Source organism: Labeo rohita, chromosome 23 (genome assembly GCF_022985175.1).
Source record: "Labeo rohita strain BAU-BD-2019 chromosome 23, IGBB_LRoh.1.0, whole genome shotgun sequence".
Classification (NCBI taxonomy): domain Eukaryota; kingdom Metazoa; phylum Chordata; class Actinopteri; order Cypriniformes; family Cyprinidae; genus Labeo; species Labeo rohita.
Window position 1 is genome coordinate 566504 of NC_066891.1, and position 27081 is coordinate 593584.

A 27081-nucleotide genomic window follows, 5' to 3' on the forward strand; every position below is an offset into this window, starting at 1 on the left:
ACTCTGAGACACGCCCACTCTGGGAATCGTTGAGTCAGAGCGGCGCATATTACAAAACAAAAACGTGTTATTATGCAATACTGACCTCAGGAATTACACTGGAACTCCTTAAGACATGCAAAAATGAAACTTAAACTTGTAAAATCGATCAACTTTTAAAATTCTTTATTATTTTTCTTGAACTCATGAAAACGCAATAAAGAAAAAAAAGATAAATAAAATTAAAAACAAACATCATAAATATATTATATTTTATTTATTTGTTGTATTATTATTTGAATATATTAATATTTATATTTTGTTATATTAATATTATGTCAATAATATATTATTTTGTATAATACAAGGTTTTTGTACTCATGAAAATGCAAATACATTTCCATACACTTAATAAAATTCATTTATCTGATATATTATATCATAAATATATCATATCATCTGTTACACTAATTATAGATATATTATTATTATTATTATTATTATTATGTATAAGTTATATAACCTCATGTTATGACATATTGTTTTCTTGTACATTTTCATAATTATATATAAATATATTAAATATTTGTTATATGTATATTAAATATTATGTAAGATTTATTATATTATATATTCTATTATTATATATAATGTATAAATAATGCAAAAACATTTGCATATTCTGTTTATGTATGTTTGAAAAATTATTTAGATCTTAATCATTAGTACTGAGTGTCCAAAATGTTTAATGATCGTTGACTCATAAATCCGCTTTAGTTTACTGAATCTGGATATGATGATAATGATGATGCAGACATGTTATGTACAAGTTATGAATAATGTCTGTGGTGTTTCTGAGTGTTTTATCTGCTGTTGGTCGGTAGAGGGCGCAAAAACCTGTCAAACCTGCCTTGAAATGCTTCAGTTGCTAAAGTATGTCTGACTCTTGAGTTTTGGCTATTTCTGATTAATATTTCAGCTTTTCAGTCTTCCATATCTCATGCTGAGAGATCTCAACAGAGTCATATAAAGCCCTTTTGTAAAAGACATCAAGCAAGTGTTCTTCAAACATACTTTCATGGTGTTTGTTGACATTTGGCAAAACACTGAGGCCTTCTGTGTTTTTTTTTTAATAATTTATTGATTAGCTTTTGATGTTAGATGTCAGTTTTTTTGTGAAGCTTGTCTGTTATTTGATCCCGCCGTTGCTGATGCTCGGGGCCCGGCAGAGGCCCTTCCCACGGACCTGAAAGGCCACGCCCTTATACGTGGCCACGCCCTTCAAATCTATGCACAGGTCGGGCTGTAAACGCTCCCAGATCCGCTGTTTAGGATTCAGCTCTTTCTCAGGTTCACCTGCCACATCAAACACAATCCGTTACAAACCAACAGCATTTATAAGCGAAAATCAGATTGTAGTTTTGATGAGCAGCTCTTACCGGGGTAATTCTCGAAAGTGACTTTGTCGCCAGGCTGAGCGGTGGTGGGCGGAGTTAAGGGTTCCATGATCTCTTGATTGACAGCGCAGAGGAGGCGGGCCTGAGACTGAACGCCTCGTACCTTCATTGGCCGCACGTTACACAACAACACCACCAGACAGCCAACCAGCTGAACACAAAATCAGACACAGTGAGGTGATAGCAAAAATTTTATTAATCAAGGATGCATTAAGTTGATCAAAAAGTTGATCAACAGTAAAAGCATTTATAATGCTACAAAAAAAATATATTTCAAATAAATGCTTTTGAATTTTTTATTCATCTGTGAATCCTGAAAAAATAAAATATGATCTCAGTTTCCACAAAAATCTGGACAGCAGAACTGTTCTCACCATTGATGATAATCAGAAATGTTTGTTGAGCAGCAAATCAGCATATTAGAATGATTTCTGAAGGATCATGTGACTCTAAAGACTGGAGTAATGATGCTGAAAATTCAGCTTTGATCACAGAAATAAATTTCATATGAACAGATATTCACATAGAAAACGGCTATTTTAAATTGTAATAATATTTCACATTTTTCTGTATTTTTGATCAAATCTGAGTCTAACTTTTAAAGCGGTAGTTTATTTTTTGACATATTTTTTATAAGAAACACAAATGGCTAAAAATATGAGAAAAATAAAATACTAAAATATTTACAAAAATATGGTAATTATTAATTATAAAATACATTAATATTAAAATAATTATAATATAATAATTATTTGAATATTAATGTATTTCACTATATTTTGTTCACTTATGTGTTAGTATTTTTCAGAAGTTTTCTATGTAGTTCAATTCAAGAATAGAAAATAGTTGCTTTTCAGCAATATTGGCTTTCTTGATATTTTCAAATTTGAGAATTTATTTGGAAAATCTATTTCTTTCAGCCATGCTGTTGACAATTGCTTCCAATATGCTTCCAATTTATCTTGGTCAGAAAAAAAATTTAAATAATATAATAATATTATAAATAATATTTTTTTCTGCAAGGGATTTGTGTCTTTTATAGAATATTTTGTATGATGTAAGTGCTGTTATTATGTGTTAAGTATTTATTTCACTGTATACTAATTCAGCACCTGAGTTGCTTTACGTTTTGAGGGGTGTGTTTAACCTGTTCTGGAGGCATGTGATTGGTCAATCCGCTGACCACAGTTCTGGGGGCGGGTTCTCCTAACTCCACCTCCTGGACATACAGTGATGCTGAATCTGGATGTTTCCGGACGTCCAGAATGCGCCCGACCCGCAGGTCCAGACGGGACACGTCGGGTTTCTGCTCGCGTATCAGAGCGCATGCGGACTCAGAACTGTTCAGATGCGCCGCGTCCAAACCTGAGACACAAACACACCAGTCTCATGAACCGACACATAAACCTCTGAATACAAATGATTCATGAATAATCCTTCCTTTAATTTACATCCTAAAATGTGATTGTCAAATAAAATGATCTAGGAATGCTGTTGTTTTCTTGTCTTATGCTCATTGATGATGTTGGACTCCTCCGGCTCACCTCTCCTGTCTCTCCTGCGTCTCCCGTCGTGTCGGGCGTGTGTGGTGCTCGTCTCTGACCGGGTGGACGGGGCCGTTTGTGACGGAGGGGTCGTTTCCCCCAGCAGGGCAGTTTTAGTTGCGATCGTTGCCGTTAGAACTCTCTCCTGATGCAGCTTTACTGAAACACACACACACATGTGGATGTGCTACTGCATATCTGTGTAACTCACATGGACTACACACGTTTTCTATGTGAAGGAATGATGTTCTTATGTGTGTTTTAAGTACCTGCTTTCCTCTTCTGTGTTTCATGCAGGAGCTTCTTCAGATCATCGATGTCTTTCTTTAGTTTGGCATTTTCAACCAGCAGTTTCTTCTCTTCCCTCACAGACGTCTGCAGCACTACAACACCACGAACAAACACAAAAACAGAAACAATCAAACACATAAACAAGATCAACACAAACAACAAACACAAGAAAAACAAGCATATTAACAAATGCAGAAAGAGCTGGATATAAAAGTTTGTCAAGACAAACTTTGAAGTTGGCTTGAGAAAGCTATAACAGGAAGTTACAACATTTTAAAAGCTAGAAGTTTGAAGGTTTTCAGTTTGAAATAGTTTGAAGTTTAAAGTAGTTTTAAAGATAGCTAGCTAGCTAACTAGATACAGTAGATGGATGGATATATAGATAACATGTTAGCATGTTACTAACACAATTAACAAGTTACTATCATGTTGCTAGCATGTTTTTAACATGATTAGCATGTTGCTAGCATGCTGTTAGCATGATTAGCATGTGATTAGTTTGGTGCTAACATTATTAACATGGTGCTAGCATGCTGTTAGCATAATTAACATGTAGTTAGCATGGTTTTTAACATTATTGGCAAGTTACTGGCATGTTCTTATGTTTACAGCACGATTAGCAAGTTACTATCATGTTGCTAGCATGTTTATAACATGATTAACCACCAGTTACTAGCATGTTGCTAACATGTTTATTTATTTATTTAGTTGTTAGCATGTTTATAACAATTAACAAGTTGCTAACATTTTTCTAACATGATTAGCAAGTTACTAGCATGTTGCTAAAATGTTTGTAACATGATTAGCAAGTTGTTAGCACGTTGTTAGCATGTTTATAACATGATTAGCATGTGATTAGCTTGGTGCTAGCATTATTAACATGTTGCTAGCATGTTGTTAGCATGATTAACATGTAGTTAGCATGGTTTTTAACATTATTGGCAAGTTACTGGCATGTTCTTATGTTTACAGCACGATTAGCAAGTTACTATCATGTTGCTAGCATGTTTCTAACATGATTAACCAGTTACTAGCATGTTGCTAACATGTTTATTTATTTATTTAGTTGTTAGCATGTTTATAACAATTAACAAGTTGCTAACATTTTTCTAGCATGATTAGCAAGTTACTAGCATGTTGCTAAAATGTTTGTAACATGATTAGCAAGTTGTTAGCACGTTGTTAGCATGTTTATAACATGATTAGCATGTGATTAGCTTGGTGCTAGCATTATTAACATGTTGCTAGCATGTTGTTAGCATGATTAACATGTAGTTAGCATGGTTTTTAACATTATTGGCAAGTTACTGGCATGTTCTTATGTTTACAGCACGATTAGCAAGTTACTATCATGTTGCTAGCATGTTTATAACATGATTAACCACCAGTTACTAGCATGTTGCTAACATGTTTATTTATTTATTTAGTTGTTAGCATGTTTATAACAATTAACAAGTTGCTAACATTTTTCTAGCATGATTAGCAAGTTACTAGCATGTTGCTAAAATGTTTGTAACATGATTAGCAAGTTGTTAGCACGTTGTTAGCATGTTTATAACATGATTAGCATGTGATTAGCTTGGTGCTAACATTATTAACATGTTGCTAGCATGTTGTTAGCATGATTAACATGTAGTTAGCATGGTTTTTAACATTAACACAATGTTTCTAGCATGATTAGCCACCTACTAGCATGTTGCTAACACGTTTATAACATGATTAGCATGTTTATAACATGATTAACATGTGATTAGCTTGGTGCTAGCATTATTAACATGTTGCTAGCATGTTGTTTGCATGATTAACATGTAGTTTGCATGGTTTTTAACATTATTAGCAAGTTACTAGCATGTTATGTGTCTAGCATGACTGGCATGTTGTTAGCATGTTTCTAACATGATTAACCACCAGTTACTAGCATGTTGCTAACATGTTTATAACATGATTAGCAAGTTGTTAGCATGTTTATAACAATTAGCAAGTTGCTAACATTTTTCTAGCATGATAAGCAAGTTACTAGCATGTTGCTAAAATGTTTATAACATGATTAGCAAGTTGTTACCATGTTGTTAGCATGTTTATAACATGATTAGCATGTGATTAGCTTGGTGCTAGCATTAGTAACATATTGCTAGCATGTTGTTAGCATGATTAACATGTAGTTTGCATGGTTTTTAACATTAACAAGTTACTGGCATGTTATGTTTCTAGCATGATTAGCAAGTTTTAGCACAATTAGCATGTTTCTAACATGATTAGCCAGTTACTAACATGTTGCTAACATGTTTCTAGCATGATTAGCATGTTGCTAGCATGTTAGCGTGTTTTAATGTGATAAGCATGTTATTAACATGTTTCTAACATTATTAGCAAGCTACTAGCATGATTCTAGTTGCTAGGCTTGGTTAGTGATAGATGAATAAACAACAAACTATTTCTTGCATTGTGCAATAATCAAACACAAGAACAAATAAACAATGTGTCAACAACTACAACAAAACACAAGCAAACAAACAAACTACACAACAAACTACCACAAATAACAAACTAATAAACAATGCAAAATCAACAAAAATGATAAAAACAAACAAATGATGACCAACATGAACAACAAACACAAAGCAAACATAGAAACAATCAAACAAACAAAAGATAAACAAACACATAAAACAGAAACAATGCAAGATCAAAAACAGCAAACAAATGAACATAACAAAAACATAAGACATTAACTACAAAACACCACCAACAAACACAAGACAAACAAGCAAATGAGCAAGCGTAGAAACTAAACTAAACAAATGCAAGGTAAACAACAATAAAACAAGAACATAAAACAAGCAGGTCAAATGTGCAAAAAATAAACCAACGAGATAAACAAACACACAAGACAGTGAAACATGTTAACAAACAAAATCAAACAAACAAATAAACAGTGCAAGATAAAAAAAACAATAACAAACAAATGAATGAACAACAAACTCAGGAAATTAAGAAACAATCAAACAGATAAATGGAAACTTAAAAACAAACATGTAAAACAAACAAAAATAAATCAACAAGATTAATAAACAATACATAATGACAAATAAAACCAAAAGCATAGAACAGATAAATAAACACACAAACACAAATCACAGACATGAGAGAATGTGTGTTTGCATATGTGTGTGTGTGTGTGTATTGGTATACAATATTATGAGGGCCAAATGTATAGTAATACCAGTAAATTTGGACCTTGTGGGGACATTTTTAAGGTCACCATGCGGAAACAGGCTTATAAATCGTGCAGAATGAGTTTTTTTGAGAAAGTAAAAGTGTGCACAGTCTCCTGTGAGGGCTAGGTTCAGGTGTAAGGCGATAGAAAATACGGTCTATACAGTATAAAAACCATTACGCCTATGGAATGTCCCCATAAAACATGGAAACACAACATGTGTGTGTGTGTGTACCTGGTATTTATCATGTTATGGGGACCAAATGTCCCCAGAAGGTCAAAATTTACTGGTGTGTGTGTGTGTGATGGTCTCACTGGCTTTCTCCTTCAGGTACAGGACCTGCTGTGTGAAATACTCCATCATCTGATCCTGATCCGGAGGATCTGATCTGGATCCATGAGGTCTGTTATCCGACATCTGCACCAAAAACACAGAGTCAATTCATTCATAAATACGTCTGGCACAGACCGAGTCCTGGTGTTATCGTGTGTGTGTTTAGGTTTAGGAGAGAGTTTAGCAGCTGCCTACAACCCTCCACCCCCACACACTATAAATACACACACACACACACACACACACACACACACACACACAAGATCACCTCTCTCTTCACATTACCACATTAATACATAAACACACTGATTATATACTCTTCATTAATAGCTTTAAATTAGCTTTTGATTTGTTTTGCTTTGTTTTGTTTTTAATTTAGTTGTAATAAATTTTTATATTAAAACTAAATAATGTGCTTTTATCATTTTTAAGTGCTATTATATTTCTATTTAGCTTGATTTTTTTTAACTTAAACTTATTTTATTCAAGTTAGTTGAAAAGGCAACATTTCTAATAATGTTTATAAAAAATGTTTACATGTTTAATCTAATATTTATATTTTAATTTCATTCTGCTTTCTGTTTTTATATCTACGTTTTCATTTTAATTTTAGGTAATTGTTTAGGTAATTTTGTTCTGCTTTTGTCATTTTCATTAGTTTTTTTTTTACATTTCTATTTAGCTTTATTTTATATTTATTTCAGTTCTTGTTTTAGTAAATTTAGTTTACTTATTTTATTTAAGTTATAGTTTTTGAAGTTTGTATTCATTCTGTATGATTATAGTTTTTGAAGTTATGTCTAATATTTATATTTTAAATTGCACTTTATTTCAATAAAAAAAAGGATTATTTTAATAGTTTTAGTTAACAATAACAATACTGGCGTAAAGATATGGAGCTGAACAATCCCCACACATAAAACTTGCAAAACAGACAGGAAAACATTCAGATCTTCAATAAAAGCTTTGGAACATTGTTTTACATATGCATAGTTATATGTACACAAATGAAATTATTAAAGTGGGTGTGTTTAGCAATAAAAACACTGAATTAAATGTTAGTGTAATAAGGTTTTTTTTCAATAAGATGCCATTTGTTAACATTAACATTAGCTACATTACCACTATATATAACGTAAATAACATTTTTGTGTTAAGTTTTGAGAACACCATTAAAGAGCAAATAACTTTGAACTTAACATTACTGGAAACACGTTTGTTTATAACTGGGTAATGGGATCTTATTTTAAAGTGTTACCAAAGTTACTTGTCTAAGAGGCCTACTTCCATTTACATACATTATTATTCCAAATCATAATAGCATACATACAAGAGAATAAACTTTCACCTGCTGAGTGCGTGTGCGTTCGGTGTTTCTGCGGCGGTCCGGAGCAGAAAGAAAAGGACTGAAGTGTGTGTGTGTGTGTGTGTGTGTCTGTTTCAGTCTGTCAGCATTCCTAATGTGAAATGTCGAGGCACATGTGCACATGTGTAGGATCATATTCTCCTGAGCTGGACGCGTTCGTCTCTCTCTCCGGACAGGTGTCAGGCTGCAAGTGTTTGTGTGAAAGTCTGCAGTTTATTCTGGTGTTACACGGAGCGGAGGGGCGGCGCCGGTGGGCGGGGCAATGGGCGGAGTTACGCTCACTCACACATGGCCGTGTTAAAAAGTTAACGTTAGTTCACCCAAAAATGAAAATGCTATTATTAATTACTCACCCTCACGTCGTTTCAAACCCACAAGACCTTCGTTCATCTTCGGAACGCAAATAAAGATATTTTTTATGAAATCCGAGAGCGTTAAAATATTCCATGTGACATCAGTGGTTCAGCCATAATTTTATGAAACTACTAGAAAACTTTTTGTGTGCAAAGAAAACAAAAATAATGAATTCATTCAACAATCTCGTCTCTTTCCTGTTAGTCTCTGCCGCGCGTTTGAGAGTGCCATGACGCATGCGCGTGATGCTGTGGATGCATTTTATTTCAAGTAACTTTTTAATGTTTTATGTTTTAGTTACCTACAATAACTCTAAAGTGTATATAATCTGCTTCACTGATATTAAAAAACTTAACATTTTATAATGCCTAAAATACAGTTAAATTATATTTGGAACGAGTGACAGTTCAGCATGATGTTTGCTGATGACTAATGAACGTTGTTATAAAAAACAAAAGTATGACAGCGTTTTATTTGTAAAACCAAATATAACCAAAGTAAGACACTGGTTTAAGCTTTTTAACAGTATATATATATATATATATATATATATATATATATGTATGTATATACACTACCGTTCAAAAGTTTGGGGTCAGTAAGACTTGTAATAGTCTTTAAAGAAGTCTCTTATGCTCATCAAGGCTGCATTTATTTGATTAAAAATATAGAAAAAAACAGTAATATTGCAAAATGTTTTTACAATATAAAATAATGTTTTTTTTTATTTTAACATACTTTAAAATAGAATTTATTCCTGTGATGAAAAGCTGAATTTTTATCAGCTGTTACTCCAGTCTTAAGTGTCACATGATCCTTCAGAAATCATTCTAATATGCAGATTTATTATTAGAATGATCAATGTTGGATAATATCAACAGCTGTGCTGCCAAATATTTTTTGGAACCTGTGATTTTTTTTTCAGGATTCTTTCATGAATAACAAGTTTAAAAAGTACAGTGTTTATTCAAAATATAAATATTTTATAACAATGTAAATTATTTATTATTAACTTTTAATTATTAACTTAATACATCCTGGTGAATAAAAGTATTAATTTCTTTAAAAAAAAAAAAAAAAGTACTGACCTCAAACTTTTGAACGGTAGTGTATATGTATGTATATATGTATGAAGAGTTTATATGCAAAAGCCTCTAAATCCATCTGACTATTTTAAAAATGACATTTTTATCAGGCTCTGATGTAATGTAAGTTTCTGGGTAAGTATGATGTATGGGGGTTTTGCATCTGAACTCTTCATATATATATATATATATATATGTATATATACAAACACACATACATATTACTTTACTTTGGATTTTCCCTGCATCCCAATGTGCATACTATCCACACTATCTGCCCTAAATAGTACTGAAAATTACTACAATCACATAGAATTTAGGATGGATAGTAAGCACGTTGGGATGCGGGCATTGTTTGATGATTGTAATGCATCTTCGCGGCCACTAGATGGCGGAACTGAACTGCAGTATTTTGTCACGGTCGGCCGCTCATCAATAGCCTATCTCAGCAGAACATCTGTCTAAATATCACTTCATCTCGCACACAAACTGTATCATCTGTAAAGGAAAACCTGTTTTAACCTGTGACACACAAAAGACTGAGATTAACCTGTGAGTCAGCGCTGAAGACAGACGTGCGCGCACTCTGTGTTTATGGAGGTTGTCATGGTCTCTGCTTTGCTTCATGTTACACACACACACACACACTTCTGTCTGTCCCTCTCAGTTTAAACGGAACACACTCTCTCTCTCTCTCTCTCTCTCACACACACACACACACACACACACATATTAAATCCACTGTGCTTCGGGAGGAGTTTACATGTCAGAAGATTTGTGGGGAACATCTGCTTTAGATCCCAGTCAAAGAGACAGCAAAGATCAAATCTGGAGACACGAAACCGTCACATTACTTTTTTTTTTACATGCACTTTTTTTGTAATTTCGTCATTGATGTTACCTATGAAGATAAAGTAAATATACTAGAAAAGTGCCCGTTTTAAAGGACGCACATTTACATATGCGGAGTAAGAACATATAGGCCTAAGGCAGCCGAAGTGTTTAAAATATATGCACAGTTCAGTTGAACGATAAGATTTACCTCTTACATGTTATGTTGTTATGCTTTTTTGTGTGTTCATTCGTCTGCTCCTCCTTTTTGTTTTGCGTATCGCGAATCATTTGATTTAGAGCGGAACATTAAGAGCGGATTCGCGAATCTTTTGATTCAGATCGGAACATTAGAGCGGGTTCGCGAATCATTTCGAATCATTTCGCGAATCATTTGATGGGGATCGAAACTTTAGAGCGGGTTCGCAATCATTTGATTGGGATCGGAACTTTAGAGCAGGTTCGCGAATCATTTGATTGTGATCGGAACATTAAGAGCCGGTTCGCGAATCATTTGATTGGGATCGGAACAATAAGAGCGGGTTCGCGAATCATTTGATTTAGATCGGAACATTAAGAGGGTTCGCGAATCTTTTGATTGGGATCGGAACTTTAGAGCGGGTTCGCGAATCATTTGATTGGGATCGGAACATTAAGAGGGTTCGCGAATCGTTTGATTCAAATCGGAACCTTAGAGCGGGTTTGATTCAAATCGGAACCTTAGAGCGGGTTCGCAAATCATTTCGCGAATCATTTAATGGGGATCGAAACTTTAGAGCAGGTTCGCGAATCATTTGATTGTGATCGGAACATTAAGAGCGGGTTCGTGAATCTTTTGATTGGGATCGAAACTTTAGAGCAGGTTCGCGAATCATTTGATTGGGATCGGAACTTTAGAGCAGGTTCGCGAATCATTTCGCGAATCATTTGATTTAGATCGGAACATTAAGAGCCGGTTTGCGAATCGTTTGATTGGGATCGGAACATTAAGAGGATTCGCGAATCTTCTGATTCTGATCAGAACTTTAGAGCGGGATCGCGAATCATTTTGCGATCCTCTTTCCGAAGTCCCGATCTGAAATGATGGTTTGTGAATCATTATTTAGATGGGACTTCGGAGCGCGTATCGCAAATCATTTGATTCATTTAGCGACTTCAGAGCGGTTTTGTGAATCTTTTGATTCAGAACATCGCAGTGAGGATTGTGAATCATTTGATTTAGATTGAAACTTCGGAGCGCGTACCGCAAATAATTTTTTCTGATTTCGTTTTATTGTTATTAGACGGTACATCAAACCTTCAAGACAGTTATAAAAACAAAACAAAGAAAAAAGGAAATAAAGCATACACAAATACAAATAATTGCAGTAAATTACCACCTATGGGTAGTGTAGCAAAAATCATGGTTAATTTGTGGTTAACATGGCTTAACTATAGTAACCATGTTTTGTTTTTGTTTTTTTGCAGTAAAACTATAGTTTCGAAAGTCGGACATCACTTGTTATGATTTTCAAGGGTGTATAATTTAGTAGAGATGCTGACATGTCCCTACCAATATCCAGATAGTACTAAATTTGAGCCTAGTGTTTGAATTTAAGTTAGGCTGTAACCTATAAAAATGCTAGGGTTCGAAACAATTTAGAAACATTTCAAAACAATGTTCCCAAAACTGTGCCTTTTCAGTCCAATCAGATTAATAAATCTGCTGCAATCAGATCAATCACAATGTTTAACAACAGAGGTTTTGATTGGAGTTTATAAAGCATTTAGACTTTTAAATACACATTCATGGTACAAAAAACTGAACATATTTACAACAAAAGTTAGAGAAACAAGTCGTAAGCACAGAAAGTGACAGACAAAAACTGAACATGAGTAGAAACACACATGTGAAAATGATTCAAACCATCCTGGACGGCCGTGAGGTTACCTACCAATTATCATCCAGTGTTGTGAGCAACTAAAGACTACGAGAAAAAACACAGAATTTGGACACTCAGGAAAATGACGAAACACTGTTGAACTGTTCGTCACCTGAGGCTGAAGCAAAGAAAAAAAAATAAAAAAATTTGTTTTTAATAATTATTATTTATAAATAATTTAAATGACAAGGTCACTGATAATACTGATATACTAACACTAATTATTACTCAGTGAACTAATGATGTATAAAAATATCAAACCTCTAAAACAAACATAAAGATTTGTTGCAGAATGAATCTCACATAATCCAGCTCACATTTCACCTCAGATATTAATATCTTCAAAATATTGCTTTAAATGAAAGAATTTGCGTATTATTTTGTTGCAGTATTTGAATAATAACAATTTCCACTCTTAAATGTAAAAAAATTCTATTATAATTTAATAGAAAAAATATTAGTTAGCATTTGTACTGCCTTTAATTTATGCTGATTTAGGAGCAGGTTCACAAATCGTTTGATTCAGATCAGAATTTCAGAGCGAGTTTTGCGAATCTTTTGTTTCGAAAATTGGAACCTAAGAGCAGGTTTACAAATCATTGTGGGAATCTTTTGATTTAGATCAGAACTTTAGGAGCGGTTTTGTGAATCCTTTGATTCAAACTGGAACTTCGGAGTGAGGTTGCAAATCATTTTTCAAATCATTTGTATTTAGATCGGAACTTTAAGAGCAGTTTTGCAAATCTTTTGATTCAGATCAGAAATTCGGAGCGAGTTTGTGAATCATTTCGCGGTTTGCAAATCTTTTGATTCAAATTGGAACCTAAGAGCGGGTTCACAAATCATTTTGCAAATCCTTTTATTTAGATCAGAACTTTAGGAGGTTTTGTGAATCTTTTGATTCAGATTGAAACTTTAGGAGCGGGTTCGCAAATCTTTTGATTCAGACTGGAAATTCAGAGCGAGTTTTGTGAATAATTCCGTGAATCATTTGAGTCAGATCGAAACTTTAGGAGCAGGTTCGCAAATCTTTTGATTCAAATTGGAACTTCAGAGGGAGGTTGCAAATCATTTTACAAATCATTTGATTTACATCGGAACTTTAAGAGCGGTTTTGTGAATCTTTTGATTCAGATGGGTTGACAGTTAAAAGGTTAAATAAGAATGATCATTAATGGAAATACTGAAAAAAGTAATGGATGCATTAAATAAGAAAATAAACAGAAATCATACTATAATCATAGTAGAAAAAACTACAAAATATAATTTCCTTTGACTCTGAAATGTGACCTGGACAGATTTTCACATGAGACTCACCCTGTAAGACGTTTACGACACAATAAGAGTTTTTGTGTTTGTGGATGAATATACTGATCAGGTATTATGTGTCAGATGTGCTTCACATTCTGTGCTGATTTTGGGGTGAAATCTGTCAAATTGAATGCATATATGCAAACGCCGATAGCACCAACACTCTTACTGTTATCCGAAAACAAAATAATCAATAACATTTAATAAATATGCAAGGCAATTTGGTGCAGTTCTGCACAAATCTGCAGATTCATGGTAAATAAAGATGTGGATGTCCTCATGAATATAAATGTTGACCTGTCTGCTCCTGCGGGACAGTTTCATTACACACAGTGTGTGTGTGTGTGTGTGTCACACTGTCCTGTCGTGTCCATCACTGCAGGCTCCTCGTCTCAGACTAAAATCATCCACAGCGATTTCTCCATGCTTCCCTCGCCGTCTCTCTGCCTTCAGCACAATCTGACACAGAACATGAGTCAATAAATTATAATCAATATGCAATACTCAATAATCACAAACAGCAGGATGGACACAGATGCTAGTTAGTGCTTTGGTTTTGATGCATTAACCCACCTAATGAAAAATCAGTAGTTTTTCACAATTCTGATCAATTCATGCTTACATCAACAAGGCCCCGCCCCTCAAGTGTGATGTGGGCGTGTCTCCAGCCGTGTCCTCCGGTCCTGTTCCAGATGGATGGATTGTGACTCCGCCCCTTCCTGACAAACACCTGCAGCGAGCCAATGTGGTGTCCATGGAGACGGTGTCTGAATGACAGACAGAGGTCGCCGCCCTGCCACGCCTTTGTGGGAGGGGCCAGCGGCACCGTAAGCCGCGCCCCTTTGACACTCCGTCTGTTCGTAGCCTCTGGTACTGACAGGTACCGCCCACCTGAAATTGATTGACAGGTTAGAACAGCATTCAAGGTTCACGACTAAATGATCTGTGCAATTCTGATGTGTTTTACCAGCGGGGTCGTCTTTGATTTCCCATTTCAGATCTCCTTCTGAGTCCGTCATCCAAATGCACAAACCCTCATCAAATGAGCAGCTCACAACAGCAGCGGCTGAAACACACACACACACGTGTCAGGAAGATCCTCACTGTCTCTTCTTGTCTGTTTTGTGTATAAAGTGTGAAGCGGTACCTGGATCGTCTCGTATAAACTCCTCTGTGTTTCCCAGCTCAACATCAAAGTCCCAGTCAAACAGGTTGTTCTCGTAACGTGGAACTAAAAGAGATAAATACAATTTAAAAGTTTTTAGACCAGTTTTATTATTCTTTAGTATATGAAATGTCCTTAGAGTTGTCAAGTTTAATGCATTTACTGTAAGCGAATGAGTTTTAATGAACTGATTCAAAACTCTGATCAGGGTTATTATAGTTAACTAAAATTAACACCATTAAATAAAAAGAAAATACAAAACCATTATTGTCACTTGAAATAAAAATAAACATTATCTAAAATATAAAAGTGTATTTTAGCACAACTAAAAGTTGAACTTAATGTACTAAAATAACTAAAGCTGAAATAAAAATAAATAAAAACTATACTGACAAATCTTTAAACAAAAAACTACAGCAAATTAAAATGAAAAAAAAAAGAAAATATAGAAATAAAAATAAATGTAAAATATGAATAAAATGACTGTGTGGTTACACTTTTTGACTTTTTTTATTTTTATTTTTTTCTCTAATAACCAAATTGTAAATTTTTAAATGTATCAAAAACTGTCACATTTTACAATTATCAAAATTTGCAATTAAAAGTTTGGGTTCAGTAAGATTTTTATTTTAATTTAAGTAATTTATTTATTTATTTTGAAAGAAACTAATAATTTTAATAATGAAGAATGCATTAAGTTGATCAAAAGTGCCAGTAAAGACATTTATAATGTTACAAAAAAAATATTATTTATTTATTTATTTATTTATTTTTTACTAATAATCAAATTGTGAAGATATTTTCAAATGTATCAAAAATGCTCAAATTTTACAATTATCAGAATTTGCAATTAAAAAATTGGGTTGAGTAAGATTTTTATTTTTATTTATTTATTTTGAAAAAAACTAATTATTTTATTAATCAAGAACGCATTAAGTTGATCAAAACTGCCAGTAAAGACATTTATAATGTTACAAAAAAAATTATATTTCAAATAAATGCTGTTATTTTGAACTTTTTATTCATCTGTGAATCCTGAAATAAAAAGTATCACAGTTTCTATAAAAATATTGTGCAGCACAACTGTTTTTAACATTGATAATAATCTAAAATGTTTGTTGAGCAGCAAATCAGCTTATTAGAATGATTTCTGAAGGATTATGTGAAACTGAAGACTTGAGTAATGATGCTGAAAATTCAGCTTTGATCACAGAAATAAATTATATTTTAACGGATATACACATATAAAATATCAATTTTGAATTGTAAAAATATTTCGCAATTTTTACTGTATTTTTGATTAAATAAATGCAGCCTTGCCGAGCAGAAAAACATTTTTTTTTAAACATTGATAAATCTCACTGTGCACATCTCCTCGTGGTTTGGCTGTGTTCTCTCTGTGAATGCGGTTGTCTAGTGTTGTAGTTGAGCTCATCTGTGCGGTTGTTCTCACTACAGGTGCTGCTGTTGTTGTGGTTGTAGTTGGAAGTGTGTCTGCAGTTGTCGGTGCTGGTGATGTGGATGTTGTAGTTGGACTTGTGGTCGTAGCAACAGTTGTAGTTGTAGCTGTTGTTGTTGTTGTTGTTATAGCAACAGTAGTCGGTGTTACTGTCGTCACAGCAGTGCTTGTCGGAACAGAAGTTGCTATAGTAACTGTAGTCGTGGGAGCGGCTGTAGTTGTTGTCGTGGTTGTTGTTGTAGTTGTTTCTCTGGTGGTTGTCATGGGAGTTGTTGCCGTGGAGATGGTTGTCAGGCTGACTGTAACATGGACTGGTCTTGCAGGCTCAACGGTGACTTTAAAAACAGCTGAAACACACACACAGCATCACTGAAACACACAGAACACACTGACAATCACTGACATAAATCACACACACTTACATTTGCAGTCGTAACCCTTTCCATCAACGTTCGGCGTGCATTTGCATTTCTTGTGTCCAGGCTTGTCATAGCAAATAGATGAAAACTTTTTATCTGGAAAAACAACAACGACACACAAATGTGACAATGGACCACAAAACGAGTCATAAGGGTCAATTTTTGGAAACTGAGATTTATACATCATCTGAAAGCTGAATAAATAATTTGTTAGGACAGGACAATATTTGGCAGAGATTTGAAAATCTGTAATCTGAGGGTGCAAAAAAATCAAAATATTGAGAAAATCACCTTTAAAGTTGTCCAAATGAAGTTCTTAGCAATGTATATTACTAATCAAAAATTAAGTTTTGATATATTCACAGTAGGAAATTTACAAAATATCTTCATGGAACATGATCTTTACTTAATTTCCTAATGATTTTTGGCATAAAAGAAAAATTGATCATTTTGATCTGTGCAATGTATTTTTGGATATTGCTACAAATATACCCATGATACTTAAGACAAATGTTTAGAGTCTGTGATAATTAAATGTTTATTATGTGACTTGAAAAAAAATATATTTTAACATAATTTATTTATTTAAATTATATAATTAAAATAGTATTAATTAATTACATGCATATAATATAATTAATGCTAAATATAATAACTAATTTTAACCTTTTTTCACAGATTTTTGACATGCTATGGTCAGGTTTTGTAACATTCTCATATATTTAATTTATTAAATCATTATTTAATAATATGTGACCCAGGACCACAAAACCAGTTATAAGGGCCAATTTTTTGAAAAATCCTAATGATTTTTGGCATAAAAGAAAAATCGATAATTTTGATACAATGTGTTTTTGGCTATTGCTACAAATATACCCCAGCGACTTAAGACTGGTTTTGTGCTCCAGGGTCACATATAATTAAATTTTATCTAAACATAAATTATATATAAACAACTCTATATATATAGCATTATAAATAAATACTATTTTATTAAATAATATCTTTATTAACATGTTTTTCTGTAATCACACCTGTGCAGTGGTATTTTCCGTTGATGTGCCGAAGCTCAAACCCTTCGTGGCATCTGCAGACGTAACTGCCGAACGTGTTCACACACTTACGAAACCTTGGACACGAGGCTTGACCCGTCACACACTCATCCACATCTGAGCAGAAATATAAAATTAACTAAATATAAAAGATGTATCAATATGTCAATATAAATAAAAACAAAAATTAATGTTTTTATTAAAAAAAAATACCAAATTTTATTTTTATTTATAAATGACAAAAATTTATCACAAAATATAGTTAGAAATATAACCGCAAAATGCATTTTCATTGTCATCTTCAATTTTTTGAATATAAAATTACTTGTAACAGAGTGTGAGGTTCTTCCACGCACACTGATGAATGTGTTTTGAGTGATGTGTGTGTGTGCGTGTGTGTGTGAATCCCGCATCCGTACCGACACACGTCCTGCCGTCAGGAGCGAGACGCAGCCCTGGAGACGGACACTGACATCTGACCTCGCCTTTCATCACTGCACAGCCGTACTGACAGTTAGCCATCGCACACGTACGAGCGTCTACACACACACACACACACACACACACACACAGAATGAGCAGAATGAGCAGAATGAGCAATCCCATAACGCACTGCAACAGGTTTATCAAAAACGTCAAGTCACTAGAATTAGTGGACTCACTATAGTTTGAGAACAACAACACACACACACAAAAACACAGATCACAGGGAACATTCTTCTAGTATTGTTTATTTAGAGTTCTCTGGTGTTTAATAAGGTTCTCAAAACATTTGCTGATTATCTGCTCTTAAATAATTTTCTCTAAACGTTCCATCATTCATGAAATGCTTTCTTTGAAACATTTTTGTTGAATCTCTGTCTATTGTTTTTTAAATGTTACTGTTTCAGAAAGTAACATTCTCATAATGACTGGAAAATGATACAATGGAATGCTCCATTGAAGTTCACATAACCAAAAAAAAAAAAAAAAAAAAAAAAACCTTTTAAAAAAACTGGATGTTTATAAAAAAGGAAAAAAGGAATATTAGCCAGACATTTTTTACACATTTTGTCAGCTGAAATCAGCAGGTATTTACAGACGCAACACAGAAGGAAGTGGATATTGTGGCTGCGTCCCAATTCATACACTGTAAAAAAATAAATACATAAATAAAAAAAAAAAAAAACAGCAGCTGTGGTTGCCAGAATTTTACCGTAAAAAATGTGGTAGCAACATTTTAGGTTTTACAGTTTTAACTTAAATTTACATTAAAATACCGCTATTTCATTAACTGATATAATGTTAACATACCAACCAGCTGAAGTACTGAAATTTGTTTTTAACCTTCGTAAAACACTGATAACCACAAAAAGCAGGCGATGAGAAAGTCACATGATGAACCAAAAACGTTTTTAAATATTAACATATATAGAAGGTGCACAGTGTCATTCACACAAACACTAAACACTAAACCATCATGAAACTGAAATAATGCAATAAACATTAATTTAACAACATTAGATGTAACATACAACCCTAACATACAAAACTGATAAGTAAAAAAGTTAAAAGAAACATCAAATTTGAAATGTAACACAGGGAAATCTGGGAATGTCAATATACGGTAAATTCACAGTAAATGATATGTTCTTTTTCACTTTTCCAAAAAACGGTATACTACCGCAAAATTACATGTAATGTCCAATACAGTTTTTTTACCATATATATATATAGTAGGGGAATTTACAGTTAACATTTAACAGGTTTTTACTGTAGCACTTTTACAGTCTTTTACTGTTAAATTCACTGTAATTTTTTACAGTAAATATACTTCTGCTACATACTACATTTACTGAAGATTTGAGTATGATTTGGGAGTATGTAGAGAATTAACTAATTAAAACAGCTAAAAATGTAAAAACTAAATGTAATCATAAATATAAATATAGCTGCAAGCAGCAATTACCGGGGTTCAAGCAAATAAGGCCTTTGAGGTGCTATAATTTTACGGTTTAGTCCAATTCAAAATACATGGCTATCACTAAAACACATCCATGATGGAGAATACACTCATAAACACAGAAATGAAATGGTTAAACTGTTATATTAATGTTCATTAAGCATTACTACACACACAGACACATTTGGTTGCGTATAAGAGATTTCTATAATAACTGGTAGATGACAAAATGTTTACTGCAAGTCTTGTCTTTTTAAGAGTTTCTATATCATTTTCATGTTTCACTGTAATCATAACCTTGCATAATTGTCAAATATGATATATCTGTATTTAAATGAAGTGGTAAACTTTGACTAAATGTGATTTGAAATGTTATAACAGTGATTCAGTATCGTCTATGTATGAATTCAAAACTTCAAACCATGAAAAGCACTGTTCTAGTAAGTTCAATGACCCATTAGTGCTCTTCTGCTGCCATCTAGTGGTTATATTTGCAATTTCATGGCGTTTCAAAGAGAGATGCATTGTTTTTTAAGCTAAATAACTATTACGTTGCCTTTTTTTGCCTGATGTCCATAAAACGTATGCTTGTTTAGACTCAAATAATGATGATTTTACTTAGGTTTGTGAAGTTTTGTTTTCTTTTAGGTTTTATAGACTATAGACTTTTGGATACAGTAGATCATGATCATCTTATTAAGTGGCCCTGTCATCACTGTCCAAATGCAAATGTTGAATTTTTTTTTGATAATTGTTATACCCAATTGCTATGCCCAAAAATCTCTAAAATGTTAGTTTGTAGCACTGTAGCACAGCCGACTGGGCTGTGTCTTTGTGTCTGAGTAGCGAACCAGACTACTACCATCTGACCAAGTTTCAGCTCTCTAGGCCTTACGGTTTGGTCTGCACAATCAGTTTTAGCGCAGAATAATAATGATGATAATCCTAACGATTACAATAGGGTTTCGGCACTACGTGCTCAAACCCCTAACGAATCTGTTGACCTTATAGTGTAAAATGACATGTTATGGCCAGGTTTTGTCAGATTCTCTCACACTGATAAATGCATGTTGAGTATGCAAAATAGGACGCAGGTTGTAGGATGCAGGAAGTAATGGAAATACTCACTGCGACACGTGCCGTCAGCCATCATCATGTAGCCGTTGAGACAGTAGCATTTATAACTGCCCGGTGTGTTCATACACCTGTACTTGCACGGCCTGAACGCACACTCGTTCACATCTGCACACACAAACACTCAATCAGTACTGCTCAAGATATGAACTGGGGAAAAAAACAAACAAACACAGACAGACAGACAGGCGTGTGTGGTCAGCGGTGATGTATGTACACGTTCCATGTGTCTCTGTAAGTATGAGAGGAATGTGCTTTGACATGCATCTGATTTTACAGACAAGTTCATCCCTGCAGAAACACACACACACACACACACACACACACACACTGAGAGAAACACCTCAAGAAAAGTTGAAGTTTAAGTACCAAAATGACTTACTGGAAATAAATAAAAACTAAAACTAACAAAAACTGACAAAAGCACATCAAAATGACAAAAAAACATGAACTAAAATGAAAAAATAAATTTGTACGTATAAAAATAAAAGTTAATAAATTTAATACAAACTATAATAAAATGTAACAATATATAACATTTAATAAAATCTAATTCAAAATCGAATCTATAACAATACAGAAGAATATATATATTAAATCTAAACAGTAACGTTTCTTTAAAAAATGCTGGCTTAAGTTGTGTTTGTCCCATTAAGGAAAGACACTGCAGGCAAAAAATTTTCATGCACCTTTCAAGTTTGAAATTTGGGGCTTTTTGTTTTTTCAGAAATTGTTTTTTAGTCTAGTGAAAAAAGAAAACATCCAAAAGACACTGTTAAGTGTTTCTTTTATAGCACTTCATCTATTTGTGTCAATAGATTGTCAATTACAATACAAAGTTTTCTCAAAATGAGTTTTTTCTCCTACACTGAGCCATAAATCTCCACTTCAGCAACACTTACACACACCAAACTTTACGTTTGTATTCCTGTCTGTATCCTGAAGGTTTTTACAGAGGGATTTGTTCATATATAATCTGCTTGATTATATACAACATTTTATTCTCCCAAATATTGTTAAAATATAGTGTCTGCATTTTCTGATTTATGGAGTGACAAAAATGAGATACCCAAAATTCCCTCTGTAAAAACTCTTGACTCTAATATGTCAAAAAAATTAAACAAGAATTTTGAAACAGACTTTATCCAGTGTTTAGATTTTTGTACTAGAAATGTATGCAAATTAGCACATATTTCATTAAATAATGCCTCATTTGCATATTCAAACCTAACATTTTTGAAAACTTGTAATACAAAAAATGTTTGCAATTATCAATCAGCTGGATAAGTAAGACGATAACTATTAATTATTTTTTTGTTTTTTTTACCTTATTCAACTGCAGTGTCTTTCCCAGAATTTTTAAAATGTTTTAAAAAGTGTTTTTCCTGCTTATGCAGATGTTAAAGGAACATTCCATTTTATTGTTGCTCAAGTGTTACTTTTGAATGTTCTCAGAATGTTCTTTAACAAATTGTAACATTTGTAAAAAAAAAAAAAAAAAAATGTTACATGAACATTTAACTGAATTGTTTCAGGAAATAAACATTCCATAAATTATGAATAAATAACATTTTTGTTCTAACATTTTGAGAACATACTCTATTATCTGTGTGAGCAGCAGTGAGTTCCATGAGACCGAACCCAAAAAATGTACAAAAATTCTTTAAAACCAACTAACCCTCCTGAAAGTTTCCATAAAACCCACTCTCCATAAATAATCATAGCGAATTATATATCAAATCACGTTCTTCCGAATATTCAAGAGCCAGAAAGGCCAAAGCAAACATGCTGTCGTGTGTTTCTCCTGTAAATCAGATCTGAATATGTCTCCCATAAGGCCACTAAGCATCATCAGACACACAGATCTCCCATCAGTCACTAACATGAACCCCAGCGGGCCACTTGGATGTTTGGACACCTGTGTGTTAATGACTGAAACACTCACACACTCCTCATGATGTCACCGCACACACTTTCACATGTGTTTGTATTCATGGGTGAGTTTTATAGGGAAAATGTGTGTTGATGTGTGTTACCTTGGTTGCAGGTCTTGCCGGTGAATCCTGGATGACAGCGGCACTGATCCGGTCCAACACACTCGCCGTGTTTACAGCCCGACTCACACACGGCTACACAAACCACACACAACACGTTAGTATGAGCGTGTGTTCAAATCCACATACTGCTCATCCTGTTTCTGCAGTTATGTGTATATTGTGTGCAGTGAGTGAATTTTTTCTTGAAATAATAAGAACTATTACATTTGCCAATAGATTAAACTTAATAACAATTTTTAACTAATAAAAATGACAAAAAAGCACAAACTATAATAGTAGACATGAAATTTGGAATATATAATAGTATAAAACTGTAATATGTTTAAGATAAAGTACCAGAATCACTGGAAATTTAAAAAAAAATTAAAACTGAACTAAAAAGAAAATAAAACTGAAATAACAAATTAAACCTAAATATGACCCTGGACCACAAAACAATGTATTTTTGGCTATGTTTTGGCTATTTTTTCTTTTATGCCAAAAATCATTAGGATATTAAGTACAGATCATGTTTTATGAAGATATTTTGTATATTTTCTACCAAAATGAAAACTTTGTTTTTTAATTGGTAATATGCATTGCTAAACCTTTTTTTTTTTTTTAAATTTATTTATTTTATTTTATTTTTATTTTTTTGCATTTTCAAATAGTTTTAAAAAGTATTTCGGCCAAATATGATCCTATCCTAGCTTATTTATTCAGCTTTCAAATGATGAATAAATTAAATAATTAAATAAGACATTATGACTGGTTTTGTGGTCCAGGGTCACAAACAGTAATATAAAAAAAAATAGCAATAATAAAAATGAACTACAATGACAAAAGCACATGATAAAATTACTAAACATTAAACGTAAATTAAATGAAAACTGCAAATATAAACATTAAAGCTCATTCAAAGTATTAATAAAAATCTATTTAAAGTGAAACTGAACTAAAACTAAAATAACAATAAATTAAACCAAAATATTTATAAATAACTAAAAACTAATAATAATGACAAAAGGTCATGATAAAAAAAAATTAAAATTAAAAGTTGACATATGAAAATAAAAGCTAATTCAAAATATTAACAGAAAGTATAATAGTGCAAGTGAATTTTGAAATATATAATAATATATAACTGAAATATGTTTAAGATAAAGCACTAAAACTGAAAAAAAAAAAAAAAAAAAAATTAAACCTAAAACATATTTATTTTCATATTAATAATATTAAGATAGATATTAAATGAACGCAAATGACAAAAAAAAGATAAAAATAAAAAAAGTAACTAAAATAAAATAATAATTGAAAATATAAAAATAAAATCGAATTCAAAATATCAATATAAAACTATATATATATATATATATATATAAATCAAACAATAAATAAAAAAAAATAACTGGAAATAAATACTAAAACTGAACTATATGCATACTCTTTTTCTTTTTCTCTACAATATACAGGTTGTAAACATGGACTATGTTTGAGTATGTGCTCACGTCTGCACTGGCCCTTTAAGTTTCTGGTCCATCCATACTGACACAATCCATCAGACAGCAGCAGTGGTCTGGAAGACCTGTGACACAAACACATGAGCAAGTTACAGATTCACAGAAACCAGTACTTTAAGATGTCGTTATTTTAAAACTACACTTCTTTAGCCTTTTCTTTTTTCATTAATCCACGGAATTTAGCAAAAATAACCTGCAAAATATGATAATACAGTATCAAAACCTCTTTCTAAAAGGTTACCATGGCAATTTTTAACAACCACAGTAGTGGTAATGAGAAATGTATATCACATATTTACAATAAAAATATGCACAACGGAAAATACGAATGCCATAATTAACGATATTAGAGATTATTACAAAATTATCGATAACTGACTAGCGGTATCTTCTTTCTCAGATGTCTCATAACTGAATATTGGTATTAAAATGCATAAAAATGTTAAATATCGTGTGCATTTAAAATGCATAAAAATGAAACGTATTTCTGTACATCCGACTTTTGTAAAGGACAGAAGCGCGTCTTACCGGATTGTTTCTGAACCCGCAGCCGCACAAATAACACAAACGACAGAGAAGAACAGCGTCACATCCATCATAAACACACATCCGATCAGATTATCTGCAGTTTTTCCACGCCGAATCTCATTTCAGTCTCCGCGAAAACGATTCGCTCGCTCCGCGCAGAAGTTCGCGTCTGGAGAGCGGGGACGCGCGTCAGGTGAGTGTGTGTGCGAGTGAGCACGCGCACCGCTGAGGGCGATTCATTCTGCCGCTGCCTTCAGGATGACATCAGTGTGTGTGTGTGTGTGTGTGTGTGTGTGAAGGTTATGAGTTTACAGCGAGCTGTCAGAAGTTTCCACTGCTGCACACGAGGAGCTGTAGTGTTTATGAAGAACACGAGCTGTTTAAATATATCTAAAGTGTGTGTGTGTGTGTTTCTCACCAGGGAAATGCATAAGAATACCAGGAGTAGCAAGGGCAAGTCTGAAGGACACACACACACACACACACACACACTATATAATTAGTCTAGGAGCTTGTAAAGTTTGCCGGGAACCTGTACATTTCCTCCAGCTACATCCTGTGCTCATAATTATAGCATTTCTTTCATTTCAATTTGAAAGTAAGTATGTGTGGTTGTTAAAAACATGAGTGTGTCGAGCACTACACAACAGCCAAAACACACACACAATTACTATCATGCAAAACTTCCATTGAAGACAGCATCTAGACACCAAAATATCACAGAAACCTGAAGATGCAGGATTGTTTTCATGCCAGACAGAAAGAAATCCAAACCATAAGCATAGCAACTGCATATCAATACCCTGGCAACCACCTAAAAACGCTCAGTGGTTCTTAATAGGGAGGCCTACAATGGCTTAAAAAATAAATAAATTAATTAATACATAAATATTACTATTAATATTTGCGTTTATATGCATTTTACTTTTATAATTAAATGAAAACTGCAAATATAAACATAAAAGCTATTTCAAAATATTAATACAAGTCTATAAGTGAAATTTAGAATACATAATAGTATATAAGTGAAATATATGTATATATACATATATATAAACTAATAATAATGAAAACAAATGAAACTCATGAAAACAAAATTAAAATAAAAATGACAATAAAATATATATATATATATATAAATTTATATAACGAATATGCATTTTATTTTTTACTAGTTTGGCCGAATTCTAAAATATGAATTTATATTATATATTTTATAAAATGTGCACAAAAATATTTTTAAAATCCTGATCCTTAATTCACATCCAGTAAATCATGAACAAGTGTAAAAGATATTATTAAGTATTTAAAAAATAAAGCACTAAAACTGTAATAACAATATATATATATATATATATATATATATATATATATATATATATATATATACATATTTAAATATGAATAAAAATGACAAAACCCCCAATAAAATATTAAAAAAGGAAACTAAAATAAACAAAAATAATAATAAAATAATAATAATAATAATAACATTTTACTTTTTACTAGTTTGGCCAAATTCAAAAAATATTTTTTATATTATATATTTCATAAAATGTGCACAAAAACATTTTTTTTTAAAACCTGATCCAGTAAATCATGAACAACTAAAAAAAAAATTATTATTAATCTTAGAATTTAATTATAACATTCAATTACTTTATTATTATCAAGTCACTGTTAATTGACATTTTTGTAATGAATCGATTTTACTATTTATTCCAAGCTATAAAATATTTCATTGGATAGAAATTGTGACTAAAATATTTTTAGAAGTGCTTAAAAATATTTTATAAATATTAAAAATATTCTTAATTCTTATCCAGAAAAACATAAACAACTGGAAAAGTAATGCAAATTAATAAAATCCTAAAATACCACAAGCGTTTTGTTTATTCCGCATACAGATTTTAATCCAAGCTCTAAAATATTTAATTACATAGATTGTGAGTTAAAATATTTTTTTAAAATCCAGTGCTTGTAACTTCTGAAATGATAATGAGTTAAAAAACATTAAAGGTAAAAGGTTGAGAACCCTGGATCTGAAGCAAGTAACAACAACAACAACAACAACAAAACGGCATTTTACATCTTAGCAATGCTGTAATGAGTTTGTTTCTTCTGAAAATGCAAAG

At 32.6% G+C, this 27081-nt stretch overlaps 2 protein-coding genes across 3 annotated transcripts; both read right to left on the bottom strand.

The window, feature by feature from the left end:
* Nucleotides 1-1108: 1108 nt before the first annotated feature.
* aimp1b (aminoacyl tRNA synthetase complex interacting multifunctional protein 1b) lies at nt 1109-8338 on the bottom strand. Of its 2 annotated transcripts, none has more exons than XM_051096579.1 (7): nt 8153-8338; nt 6804-6906; nt 3250-3363; nt 2981-3139; nt 2584-2801; nt 1419-1587; nt 1109-1335 (listed from the first exon to the last, which is right to left on the bottom strand). In XM_051096579.1, the coding sequence occupies exons 1-7, from the start codon at nt 8321-8323 to the stop codon at nt 1169-1171; spliced, it is 1101 nt and encodes a 366-aa protein (XP_050952536.1). In that variant the 5' UTR covers nt 8324-8338; the 3' UTR covers nt 1109-1168. The 2 variants fall into 2 exon arrangements, with proteins under 2 accessions (XP_050952536.1, XP_050952538.1); XM_051096581.1 differs by having other exon boundaries at nt 1110-1335; nt 8171-8338.
* A 4764-nt stretch (nt 8339-13102) lies between these two features.
* LOC127154772 (nephronectin) lies at nt 13103-25127 on the bottom strand. The gene is made up of 12 exons (XM_051096578.1): nt 24947-25127; nt 24407-24483; nt 22899-22991; nt 20857-20970; nt 18206-18325; nt 17769-17903; nt 16738-16830; nt 16219-16662; nt 14839-14922; nt 14659-14757; nt 14314-14582; nt 13103-14150 (listed from the first exon to the last, which is right to left on the bottom strand). The coding sequence occupies exons 1-12, from the start codon at nt 25015-25017 to the stop codon at nt 14043-14045; spliced, it is 1707 nt and encodes a 568-aa protein (XP_050952535.1). The 5' UTR covers nt 25018-25127; the 3' UTR covers nt 13103-14042.
* Nucleotides 25128-27081: the final 1954 nt, after the last annotated feature.

Excerpts from the sequence above, each read along its gene's own strand:
- aimp1b (XM_051096579.1), bottom strand. The coding sequence starts at position 8,323 with ATGATCCTACACATGTGCACATGTGCCTCGACATTTCACATTAGGAAT. Across the intron at positions 3,364-6,803 it reads GTACCTGAAGGAGAAAGCCA|TGCTGCAGACGTCTGTGAGG; the intron begins GTGAGACCATCA and ends GTGGTGTTGTAG. Across the intron at positions 3,140-3,249 it reads AACACAGAAGAGGAAAGCAG|TAAAGCTGCATCAGGAGAGA; the intron begins GTACTTAAAACA and ends TGTGTGTTTCAG.
- LOC127154772 (XM_051096578.1), bottom strand. The coding sequence starts at position 25,017 with ATGATGGATGTGACGCTGTTCTTCTCTGTCGTTTGTGTTATTTGTGCG. Across the intron at positions 20,971-22,898 it reads CGGCAAGACCTGCAACCAAG|ATGTGAACGAGTGTGCGTTC; the intron begins GTAACACACATC and ends TTGTGTGTGCAG. Across the intron at positions 14,151-14,313 it reads AGGGGCGGGGCCTTGTTGAT|ATTGTGCTGAAGGCAGAGAG; the intron begins GTAAGCATGAAT and ends GTTCTGTGTCAG.